Genomic DNA, 13,501 nt, shown 5'->3' on the forward strand with positions numbered 1-13,501 from the left:
TGGAGCACCGAAGATTCATAAAGAAAACGTACCACTTTGTCCAATAGCTGATGGAAGATCCTCACCTATGTACTTACTAGCAAAGCATCTGGCAAATTTAATGAAAGGAAAAATTAGACAAACAGAAACCTACATTTTATGCAACAATTTATGGAAAAAATCAAGAGTATCAAAATATCACAAACGGACATATTATGGCTAGTCTAGACGTAGTGTCCTTATTCACTAATGCACCGGTCATAGAGGTGGTCAACATTATAAAAGATCTCTTCCCTCAGGACATCATCCAGTTATTTCATCATTGCCTGGAAATCAAATTTCTTCAAAGTAAATAACATAGTATGCAAACAATCGGAAGGTCTAGCTATGGGTAGCCCCCCCTGTCACCACCATGTGCTGACCTATTTATGGAAAAACTTGAAAAGGATATTTTTTCCACCATTTCACCTAAACCGTCGATTTGGTGTGGAGATATGTCGATGACGTGTTCATCATCTGGAAGGATACCATGGAAAACCTTCTAGTGTTTCTTAATAAAATCAACTCGCTACATAATAAGATCAAATTTACTATGGAACTGGGGAAGAAAAAAGAACTACCCTTTCTTGACATACTGGTGAGGAGAGAAGATGACAATGTCCAACTTCCATTTACAAGAAACCCACAGATACAGCTAGATATCTACATTATTCGTCTAACCATCATAGATCACAAAAACACAACATCATTCATATGTTTCGTATAGAGCCTTAAGTTCTATTTCGAAAGAAGTAGATGTACAGAGAGAACTGTCACAAATAGCTAACACTCTATCTCTGAATGGATACTTTTCTAACATTTTAAACAAATGTCTTTTTAAAGACAACCTCCAACAACCTGGAACGGAGTCCCAATACGTGTCCACAGCAGTCATTCCATATATTAATTCAGTATCCACAAAACTGGCGAGAATGTTAAAAGCTCATAACATCAGAGTAGTTTTTTAACCAACCACCATGATCAGACAAGTCTTAAGATCACCCAAAGATGAGATACCTGTCTTCAAATTTCTTGGAGTATATGAAATTCCATGCATGTGTGGCCTTTCTTACATTGGACAGACCTCTAGAAGTTTTGAAATAAGACAGAAGGAACATGTGGGGGATGTCAATCACAATAGAATCATCACATCTGATTTAGCTCATCATTTCTCAACATCAAATCACGTTATAGATTGGAAAAACAGTTCTATGCCTTACATTGAGAATGACTACAGACACAGAACTTCCAAAGAAGCAGCAGTGGTGCTACGTACAGCAATAATTTAAATAGAAATCAAGGTGCTATTCTTAAAGACATATGGAAATATCTCATCAATTGTCTCAGCTCAACAGAACTACAATATGTGAAAAACTACACAACACATGGCCATGTACCAGATTCTGACTGAAGCATTCGAATGCATGCACGACATCAAACACGAATTATCAAATATAACGGCCTAGCAGTTATATTTGATAATATAACTGCTAGAGTAAAGTGTATGTTTTCATGTAACTCGATGCATTTGTTTTCACACCAGTACAGCCTTGAAAATGCTAGACAGTGGCTAGCATTTTCATAGTGAAACTTGTTGGCTCTTTGTATTTGTAATCATTAAATCTTATGGTCTTTTAACAATGAAAGTTCTTAGTTTTAATACATTAGACCAAATATGAACTATTTAATATTTATTATAGTTATAATAATATTTAAAAATAAAGAATTTTTTTAAGGAAGAACAACTGCCAGCAAACTTCTACAAAAAATTTCCCAACATTGTAATTTGGCATTGCACTCATCATTTACACTTAGCATTAGACGATTCGATAAAAAACATTAAAGAAATAAATAAATTTGAAATATTTATGGATAAATTATATGCTTTTTATCATCAATCACCAAATAATCAACGAGAATTAAATATGATTGCAAAAGACCTTGGTATCAAAATTTTAAAGATTGGCCATGTATTTATACCACGATAGGCAGCTTGCAGTTTACGAACGGCTCTTGCTTTGTGGAGAAATTACCCAGCTTTATGCAAGCATTTTGCATCGGACGATAAATATAAGGGCTTTTTAAACTGACTTCTCAGTTTGGAATTTTTAAAAGATCTAGCATTAATGATTGATATCCTAAAGGAATTATCATATCTGTCAGAAGTCTACGAAGTCGCAATATAAGTATTATAAGGGCTAAGTTAAAATTTGTTAAAATTTCCATAGCTTACCACTGATTATAACCCATGCTGTAGGTTCTTTATTAATTTATTAAATAAACTTGATTTCAATGGTGATGGGATTTGATGACATATCGCTATGCATCTTAAGGGAATTTTCCAGGGAATTGGCTGTAACATACAAGCACAAGTTCCAAGGGAATTGAAAGATGGTAAAATTGTTCCACTGCTTAAAGGTGATGATAGGGCTGTGGCTACAAATTATAGGCCAGTCTGTATATCTGAAGTTGTGAAGATACTAGAGATTGGGAAGAAGTAGAGTACAGAAATGGGTTGAAAACAGCAGAATTCTCTGTGGTTATTAGCATGGATTTGTTAAAGGAAGATCATGTTTTACTAACTTATGGAGAAGGTGTTTTATATGGAGAGTGGTTGGTGAGTGGGATGCATTACCTGAGTGTGTTGTGAATGTAGACAAATTAAATCAGTTTAAGCAAATACTTGATCATGTGACAGCCTTGATCAGGCCTCATGTGGATTATTGTGCACAGATTTGGTCAGTAGGTTTTCATGGTGATGAGGATATGCTAGAAAGGGTTCGGAGAAGATTCCCAAAGATGGTCAGTAGTCTTTGAAATGTGGAGTACGAGAATAGATTGAGAGAATGCAAATTGCAAAGCCTCATGAATAGGAGGAGGGAATATGATTGAGACATATAAGTTAGTCGGTGGTTGTTATCAGGTTGATATGGAAGAGATTTTTCATAGATTGGGAGAGGGGAAGTAGAACAAGAGGGTATCCCTGGAAACTGTATAAGGGGGATGTAAGCAGAGGAGAAAGGGTTTTTTATATGGAGAGTGGTTGGTGAGTAGAATGTATTACCTGAATGTGTTGTGAATGTAGATACATTAAATCAGTTTAAGGCACTGTTGGATGAACTTTGTGTGCAATAATGTTAACCTCCCACGATCAGTCTCTTACTCCATTGAGGTTGGATGTTAATAATAATATATTATATAATAATATATATATATATATATATATATATATATATATATATATATAATTATTTTTATAATTATAATTATAAATTATTATATAATAATAAAGTGGTATAGGCAACATGTAATGGGAAGATGATGCATATCACCACTTGTTTTCATTCTAAAACCTGGGGGGGAGTGTCAGTATTTTTTTTCCCTAACAAGTTGGATATCCAGCTTCGAAACTTCAATTATTACTTTTCTTTATTTAATTATTTTGCAATAAATGGAATGTGGAAATTGCTTGCTTGAAGAAAGTTCAATTTTTATTTAGATAACTACTAGCAATGTAGATTAAAAACTTTTCCATCAGAAATTGTTACATATTTTGATTTCATAGGTAAGCTTACTTGCGATGAAATGGAAACACTTTCTGATGTTAAAACAAAATTAAGCAAGTTATATGAATCACTTCATGTTGATCAACATCAAATAGAGATGGAAATGAAACTTGTGGGACAGCTAGAAAAATTAAAGTCAGAACTTCAGCCTCTTGAAAAAGTAAGTGGTGATAAAATAGCAGTATGAAATTTCTTATGTTTATTATTTTTTTGCAGCCAGTGTTACTTTTTTTATATACATTTTATTTTCTTATGCTACAGATTTATTATAAAATTTTCACTTAAAACTAAATTAATTAGTCTTTCAAATGTTTATCAAAATATTAGATAACTATATGATATTATTATGAGAAACTTGTAGGGAGTTATGGAGGGAGGCCTTGCATTACCCACACCAGCTATCATACAAACTGTCCCACTCACTCACTGCTCTGTGAGAGAAGAATCTAGCTCTCGCCCATTTCTTAACTGTGCACATAAATGTAATGGATGCCCCTTGTCCTCTTTCCATGTAATGAAAACTTTCATCGGTCAATATCCTGTAAATCCCTTTCAGAAGTTTATAGATCAATATCTTGTTCTCTTCTTTCTCCTATTTGCCAGTGTCCACAGTTCACATACTCTCAATCTGTCTTCATAATTTACATTATGTAACCTTGATATCAGTATCACCTTTGTTACTCTTCTTTGCACCATTTCTATAACTTCTTTATTCCATGAACCCAGAGACCAAATATGCACACAGGAGTGGTTGTATGAAGGCCAAGTAAAGAGGCAAAATGACTTCCTTATCTTTACTTGTCAGTGTTTGTTTCAGCATCAGATTTATCCTCTGAGTTGGATTTACAGTTTTTGCAACGTGAACTTCAACTTCTTATCCACCATAACTCTAAGATCTCTAGATTCATCAGTTTCTTCAGGTATAATCCCACCAATATAATATGCCATTAGAAACATCATGCTGAAGTTCATTACTTTACACTTATTGACAATGACTTGACAACCATTATCATTTGTTCACAGTGGCAACCATTATCATTTGTTCACAGTTCTAGCTTGTTCAAATTATTTTCTTAACAGTTAATTCTGTCAGTACTTATCTTAGTACATCCCTGATTGCCCTGACTATCCACTCATCAGTAAACAATTAGACATCTCATTTAAGGTCCTTCCTAATATCATCAGTGTTTAGAATGAACAACATTTGGCTAAGAACTGATCCTTGGAATATCCTGATCACCTTAAATTGGTACATTCATATCTTCCCCAGCTGACCACTTTCTGATACTTGTCCATCAGCCACCTGTTTATCCAAGTCAATTTATATGCCAATCCCATGTTCTTCAATTTATTCAACAGCCTTTCATGTGATATACTGTCAAATGTCTTAGCAATTCCAACAGTATCATAGTGTGGGGTTTGCTATAGCATGGTTTATAATTTTTAACAGTTTATTATTAAACCTCTATGGAATCAGAGACTCATCGCAGGAGATACACACTCTCACACACAAAGCTCATAAAACCGTGTCTTAAGCATTCAGAATGAGGATGCATTCAGAACACACTCAGGCAATGCACTCCACTCACCAACCACTCTCCCTGCAAAGAACCTGCTCCTCACCTCTTTGCTCTCATCCTCTTTATAGCTCTTTCCAGTAATGGCATCTTATTCTATTCCCTCTCATTCTAAGAAAAACTTCTTCCATTTTAACCTGGTAACAACACCTGATCGATTTATGTGTCTCAATCATATCGTCTCCTCTTCCTCTTCACAAGGCTTTGCAAATTACATTCCCTCAATCTGTCTTCATACTCCATATTCTACCTTCCTGAATCTTTTCTGGATCATTTCTAACATACTCTCGTCACCACAAAATCCAGGTGACTAAATTTGTGCTCAAATAATCCATATGAGACCTGATCAAGGCCTCATATGGATTATTATCATGGACAAGGATCTGAACTTCAGGTCTTTGTCCATGACCACTCCCAGACCTCTCATCTCCACTGCTTCCTTCTTTGCCTCACAACCTTGTCTACCAAATTTCTGCAACATTGAACTGACAGTTCCACTTACCTGCTCATTCATATACAATCTGTTCAAGTCCTATAAGGCCACAACATCTGCTTGACTCTGCATTGTTCTCACCAATTTTGCATCATCTGTAAACAGTTGCATATCTCTAGCTAAACCTGTCCCATTATTATTGATATATAAGTTGAAAAACAATGGCCCAGTACAAGATCCTCTTTGGCACACCACTAGTGAGTTTCCTCTTTTGGGATACTGTACCCCTATATACAACTTGCTGGTACCTACCTATCTAACAGCTAGTCACTGATCTTACTCAAGAGTCTGTTATCCAGACCCGTCCATTTCAGTTTATTTGGCAGCTTGTTATGTAGCAGTCTTTCAAAAGCTTTTTGCAAAATTTAGGTATACCACTGTATATACATCTCTCTTGTCCAGTACATTTGCCACCTTATTATTATATATAAGTAAGTTGGTAAAACATGGTCTCCCTTTAACAAATCCATGCTGACAATCACAGAGAATACTGCTATTATCAACTCATTTCTGTATTAGATTATTTTAACAGTACTGTCTGCATTACCAAGATTTCGACTATTAAAGCAGACCACAGTGACAGCAACAGCAGTACCAATGTACACTTTATTATTATTTCAGCTTTGGTAGAGCAAAGTTGTGGTTGCTTCATAAAATTTTTTGTTCTTTATTACATAGTGAATACACTTTTATACAGAATTGAGTGGAAAGAGGAAATTCAACGATGCTTGTGAACCTAACAAACGTAAATGGTTACCAGTAGAGCAAAGACTTGAAATTAGGAAGTGTCCTGTATAGTACAGACACATCATTTTACAGCTCATGGTAGGTGGAGAAGAACAAACTCTGGTTCAACTCCGAAAGCTCAGTAAGAGTGTGGTTAAGAAACGTGAGGTTCAAGTTCTTCCATGGCATGTGGTGAGTATGCAAAATAGGCAGATGTTGCAAGTGCATTTTTAGTGAAGGTTTCAAAGAAATATATGATAGGTATTATATAATCTGGAAAGAGACCCTCCATCAATGAGTTGTTAATTCTTTGTAGGACTTTGCATAATAATAATAAGCATGCAAAGTCCTACAAAGAATTTTCCCCTTGTTCTCCCTAGATTCTACTAGAGAGATGATGTAGAGGATTAATGTGACAATAAATAGTTGCATTACTGAAGTGTTGGGAGTTTAAAACACATTGGGGATAAATGCAGACCTTCAATAATTTTTGTGATATGATTCCACAAAAGTCTAATAGTACTAACCTGTGTGTGCTAAAGTAATTATTTACACACTACAATATAACCTAAAAGTCACAGTACAAAATGAGGCTGTAATACTGATGTTACATAAGCATGTTAGATGTTGGAAGCACATATGTGCACTGCTCACTCAGATACTCAGCGATATGCCACACCAGTCCTCTCCATATGCTTTTTTGGAGGTTTCACTTTGAAGATAAGTCACTCTAGATGCACTATCCATCTCATTGACAGTCTATCCCTTCTTCTTTTTCCAGGAACTTTACCTTCTATTACTGTTCTTGGAAGTCCTCCTTCCATCATTGCAGTGTGTCCAAAATATTTTAACTTTCTTCTGTCAGTATCCTTAAGGAGTTTCTACTGATCCTTTCTAGCACCCATTCATTTGTCTGCCTTTCAGTATATGATATCTTCAACAGCCTTCTGTAACACCATTTCAAAAACAGCTATCCTATCAGACTTCTTTAGGTTCCAAGTCTCACACCCATAAGTTGCTGTTGGAAAAATAGCTACATCCAAAATCTTCAAGTTTTGTTTCCATGGAGATAGATCCATCTTTCCAGGTTTCAGACAAGTCTCTGACTGTTGTTTTAGCCATTCTTAATCTTCTTCTTCTGATGTCTTCTGAACAGCAGTTCTTCACATTAATAATGGATCATCCCAGGTACTCAAACTTGCCGACTTCCTCAATTCTTTCTCCATTAAGGTACACTTGTTTCTCAGGAGCTTCGCTGGTTGTATTTCCTTCGAGAGCCATAATTTTTGTCTTGCTAGGATTGAGCTGAAGTTCTCTGTTGTTGCTGATTTCATTAACTTTGTTAAGAGTTTGTCTTAGTTCTTCTTGTCATTACAGAGGAGTATTGTATCATCAGCATACCTCAGATTACTGAATCATTTTACCACCTATCCTCATTCCTGTCTCAAGCTCTTTCAATGCTGCATCATGATGTCTTCAGCATAGATACTAAACAAGAGAAGAGAGAGAGAGTAGACATTCCTACCTAACTTCCTTTCCAACCTGAAGTCAATCAGTTAATCCCAAACCTGTTCTTACTGTGGCTTCTTGCTCCCTGTACAAGTTAGCTATCAGCCTGATAGTGTGTTGTAGAAAACCCATTATGCTCATTACTTTCCACAATTTCACATGCTGAACACAGTCAAAGCTGTGGAAGTGACAGTCATATATGTCATAAAATAACAATGATAAACAAAAATGTTTGTGTAAATCCTTTTAAAAATTCCTACATTTTATAGGTGGAATGAATCTGTTTTCTCCCCTTAATTCTCTGCAATGAATCTGTTCTTTCATCCTTAGAAATCTCAAGGTACAAGATCCTTTGGAACAAAACAAACATTTCATATCAACTCTTTCAAATTTGAGAGACTTTGAATGTTATGGTGTTCTTCACAGTCCATTAAACTGAAGAGCAGCAATAGTTTAAATATATCAGAATTTTGGAAAATGGTAAATCTTGAACTGCTACTGGTAATCCTCTGAATAAATTTCATTTAACTGATTTTTTAAAATATATTTTTGATGTGGTGACCCTCTGCACTGCATTACTTATTGACTGTGTTTAAACTTTCCTTTGTTTCCAAAAATATCATTCCTGGCCACACAAGTAGTAAAGGATTAGTCGTCTGTTTATTCTGAACATGTGATGAGATACTCATCACAGAATATAAGTATTTTTGTATTAAATGTTTTATGTTGATTTCCAAGATATCCTATAAGCCATTTAAACAAGATCTCTTTATCTTTCCTTTCATTAAAGATAATATTCTCCTTGGAACACTCCTTGCCCTCCTCAGAGTTTCCCCATTCCTTGATCCTGTTCTAGCCAGATCAGGTGTACTGTAGATTTTTGATATAATATTAGAGCATATGGATTATATCTGTTTTTCTTCATTCTGAAAAACTCTCTAGCCACATGATTGATCCTTTGGAATAAAAGTCCATCACCTCAGCTTTTTTGATGGCCCTTAATAACCAACTAATCTGAACTCAGTGATGGGTTATGTTTTTATTTTTGAGCATCCACACCTCATTGTTTATTGACTATATATAAATTTCCTTCATTTTCTAATAGTATCAAGTTCTGAGGAATGAAAAGGATATGGTTTGTTTTTATTTCCATTGTCTTCATATAATGATCCATTTATTGCCTGTTTATTCTGAAGTTATGAAATAAATTAAAAAAAACAACAACTAACCACTGAAAGTGTTTTTATATTATTATTAACATCCCAAATGGCCATGACATCTATAGACGTCCAGCCAAATCTGAATACAGTTCTGTAACACCTGTTGAATTACATGGATAGGAAGTGCAATTTGGTCTCACTATTTCATCCACCACAGCCGGTATGGAGGTTAAGAGAGACCTCCAGGGAGTCAAGGACTCATCGATGGAGGCCACATACTACGTGCATCAACTATCATACTTGTTCTTGAATTCATTCACACTCCTTGCACATGCAACAGACAATGACAATTCATTCCAGTCATGCACCACTCTGAGAGAAAAATCTAGCCTTTGTCCCCTTCTTCACGGCATTTATCTCTTGTCCTTTCTCCACCCTCCATAAAATGAAAAATTCCATCAACTGAAAACCTGTATGCCTCTTTTGGGAGTTTGGAAGTCTCAATCATATCACTCCTCTTTCTTCTATTTGCTAGTCTCTGCAGTCTACAAATTCTCGGTATGTCTTCATAATCAGTATTGCACAATCCTGATATAATTTTTAACACTCTCCTTGCACTCTCTCCACTGTATTAGAATCATAACAGAAATCAGGAGACCAGACCTCCACACAGTAGTCCAATTGAGGTCTTATCAAGGCCTTGTAAAGAGGCAAGATGACACCCCCTATCATTACATGTCAGAGTTCATTTCAGCATTGCAATTATCTTTTGAGTTGTATTTGCAATCTTTGCTACATGCCCCCTGAAACTTGCTATCTACTAACACTCCAAGATCCTTAGACAGATCAGTTTCTTCTACATAATCCCACCAATATAATATTACATTGGATATCTAATCATGCCAAAATGCATGACTTTATTAGAAATTGAACACATCCATTTTCCTAAGCCCGCAATTCCAGCCTATTCAAATCATTCTGCAAGTAATTCATATCAACAGCATTCCTGATTACCCTACCTATCTTTGCATCATCAGCAAATAGCTGTATGTTGCCTGTCAAATCCTTCCCATTGTCATTAATGTATAGATTGAATAACAATGGATCAAGGAGTGCTGATTCTTGTGGTACACCACCGATTTTTTTTTATTTTTAATTTTTTTTTATTAATCTTTGTACTGGTTATGGGCAGTACTACCCTTACATCACGTCCAGACATCTCGTCTAGACTTGATATAGGCCTAAACCTTTACAACTGTTTTACCCTATGCCTGTTCTAGTTATCATTGTAGTCATTCTCTAGTTGCAATGCCATGCCACCAGTGTTTGCCCTGTAGGTCCCTCAAGGAAAGAACTTTTATATCCTTCTGCATAAGCCCAAGCTGTTTTTTAAGTCCTTATAGCTATCTGCGCTCCATATGCCATGTAAAGGGATGGTGGCGCTGGTAAACCTCGGAGTTGCCCCATGCTCCTCCTGTATCTTACTAACTAGATCTTGGTTATTCTTGTAATAGTTTACCTTATTATTATAGCTGTAGGCTAGTGGGCGCCCTGTTCCCACTATCTGGGCATCATCAACTACCCTGTTCCCACTATCTGGGCATCATCAACTACCCATCATCAACTACCCAATAAGGTCAATATTGGGTAGTTGATGATGGGTGAGTCTATTGCCATCCCTTACCCAATCATGCTGGAGAGGCACCAGATATGACTCTTTTAAAGGAGCACCATCTACAGAACAGTACAACAGAGATGCCCACCTCTTGTGTTCTGCGGGTGCTGACTCAATTGAGGTACCTGATAATGGGATCAGCCTTTAGCCCGCCTAAAGTCTTCTTGTATTAATGGACTATAGAAAGCCTCTCTACAGATAGGGGAAGAAGATAGTTCCAACTTCACGATTCTTGACAGCTGCAGGCGTGGGATCAGCCATATAAGTGATGGAATCCTGAGCCCACCATCCTTCACCCTTCGTGGAAATATGCAGTAGGGGTGTCAGGCAGCAGTCGGAACCACGATATCATGGCTGAACGGATAGCCCTGTCCATTTGGGTCAGTACTGATATATGTCCTACCAAGCACCAACTTGTAGTAAAAGCGAGGTAGGAGATAGTGGGAAAGGAGAAACACTCTTTGCTGGGGCTTGAGAGGAGCTTTCCTCAAAGAAGCAATCCCAGCTTCTAGGATAGAAGGAACAGAAGACCTTCCCTTTGAGGTGAACATAATATTGAGGTATCTCCACTCTTCCAGGATGGTCAAAGCATGCAATGGCCTCCCGTGCAGAATTCTATAGTCTCGACCTTAAGCTTCTTGTCACGACCAGAGGGGACAAGAGCTAAAGAGCAGGACTTCTCTACATTAATAGAAAGGCCTCGAATATGGAAGTCAACTGCTCAGTCAAGGATTTCCTGCAAGCCTATCTTAGTAGAGGCTACGAGAATAAGATCGCCTGCAAAGGCCATAGCATTAAAGGAAGAAGCGCCTATAGAGTAGCCTATATGGCTAGGAAGAGAGTGAAGAAACTCATCTATGACGCAGTTAAAGAAAAAGGGGAGATGGAAAATCACCCTGGCGAACACCTCGCACTGCGGGAAAGGGGCCCTGTAGTGATGGAGCTACCTAAGTATAGCTCCATAACATAGGAAAGAAAGGGTTCTGGACATCTAGCAATAGACAGGCGCTCGAAGGAGAGCAGGAAGGGAGACACTATCAAAGGGCTTTTGGAGGTCCAGCGACACCATATATAGAGGCTTAAGGTGGCGTTGGGAATCAGAGAGAGGAGAAGAAAGAAGATAAATATTCTCCGCACAGCCTTCCAAGGGACAAAAGCTTTCTGTCTATAATCATGCTGTATATGTTGCTGAAGTCATTCAACTAAGATTTTGATAGAAATATCACAAGGGCGATGGTAATAGGTCTAAAGTCTGGTGCACAGCTTGAAGTTTCTTTCTTCATAATGAAGATAGTTTTTGAAGCATGTAGGTATGGTGGTATTGCTTTACTGGAAAGGAGAATGCCGACTAAGTCTTGAAGAATCTTCAACATCACCTTCTGAAGCATAGATGCAGGAAAGCCATCAGGTCCGGAGGCAGAGAAATTGGATGGAAGAGCTGCTTTAATCTCATGGATGGAGACTGTCTGATATATTCACAAAGTTATGGCATCCACAACAAACTCTGGCAGTTTATTCCACTCATTCACCACTCTCCAAGTAAAAAACCTAGTTCTAATACCCTAGCTAACTACACTCTTGCTCAGTTTCCATGGATGGCCCTAGTTCTCCCATCACCAGACCTGTTGTGAAAAATTTCCTCTGAATTAATCTTGTAAAAACCTGTGAGTAATTTGAATGTCTCAATCATATCGCCCCTTTTCCACCTATCAACCAATTTATGTAACCCACAGATCTTCAACCTGTTCTCATAAGGTTCATTCCATAGACTTGCTATCATCTTGGTCACTCGCCTCTGGATCCTCACTAACTCATCCCCATCAAGAAGAAACCCATAGGCCTAGATCTGGACACAGTAGTTAAGATGGGGTCTTATCAAGGCTTGATAAAGAGGAACAATAACTTACTTATCTCTGCTCGTCAAAGTATTCTTCAGTTACCAAGTGATCTGATGAGCTGATTTAGCCACTTTTGCTGTGTCCCCCCTAAACTTCAACTTCCTGTCCACCAACACACCCAAATCTTTGACTTTGTCAACCTCCTGGAGTACAGTTCCACCAATGTAATATACTGCTGCTAATTTTTCACCCAAAAATGCATAACCCTACATTAAACTGACATCCATTCTCATTAGTCCAGACTGCCAATCTATCCAAATCATCCTGCAAAATTTTGACATCATGTTCATTGACTATTGCTCTACTCAACTTTGCATCATCAGCAAATAAATGAACAGTTCCTCTCAGATCCTTTCCTATATCATTAATGAACAAATTAAATAGCAGTGGTCCAAGAACAGAACCCTGCGGCACACCACTAGTAACCGGCCTTCTTTTGGATTCCACTCCTGAATAAACTACTCTCTGATATCTCTCCATCATCCACCCTCCTATCCATCTCGCCAACCCTATATCCATCCCCATGTGCTGCTGTTTACTGATTAGAATTCCATGTGGTATCCTGTCAGAGGCCTTAGCAAAGTCCAGCAGTATCACTGTAAATCCATTACCCTTATCCAGTTCAGCCGTCACTGTATTATAAAACGTGAGCAAGTTACTGAGGCATGATCTACCCTTTACAAAACCGTGATGTCCTCCATACAGTATCCCATTTTCATCTATCGATTCCTGTGTTTTGCTCTTGACTAATATCTCCAAAACCTTGACAACAATTCCTGATATGCTGATCAGTTGGTAATTTACAATAGCAGTCTTGGAACCTCCTGTATGCAATGGAACTATCTTTCCCTCTTTCCACCCACTTGGGACTAACCCAGA

General features: G+C 37.4%; 1 protein-coding gene across 2 annotated transcripts in view; it reads left to right on the forward strand.

Annotated features, from left to right (window-relative positions):
• Nucleotides 1–13,501, forward strand: part of LOC150096381 (calcium uniporter protein, mitochondrial-like) — a 147,687-nt gene that overhangs the window by 85,164 nt on the left and 49,022 nt on the right. For both annotated transcript variants that reach the window (XM_090409152.1, XM_090409153.1), the window contains one exon: nt 3,584–3,744. In XM_090409152.1, coding sequence (XP_090265278.1) covers nt 3,584–3,744 — 161 coding nt within the window. The remainder of the gene's footprint in view (nt 1–3,583; nt 3,745–13,501) is intronic.

The sequence above is a fragment of the Typopeltis vanoorti genome, chromosome 19 (assembly GCF_054136105.1).
Source record: "Typopeltis vanoorti isolate ZY-2024b chromosome 19, IOZ_Tvanoo_1.0, whole genome shotgun sequence".
Lineage (NCBI taxonomy): Eukaryota > Metazoa > Arthropoda > Arachnida > Uropygi > Thelyphonidae > Typopeltis > Typopeltis vanoorti.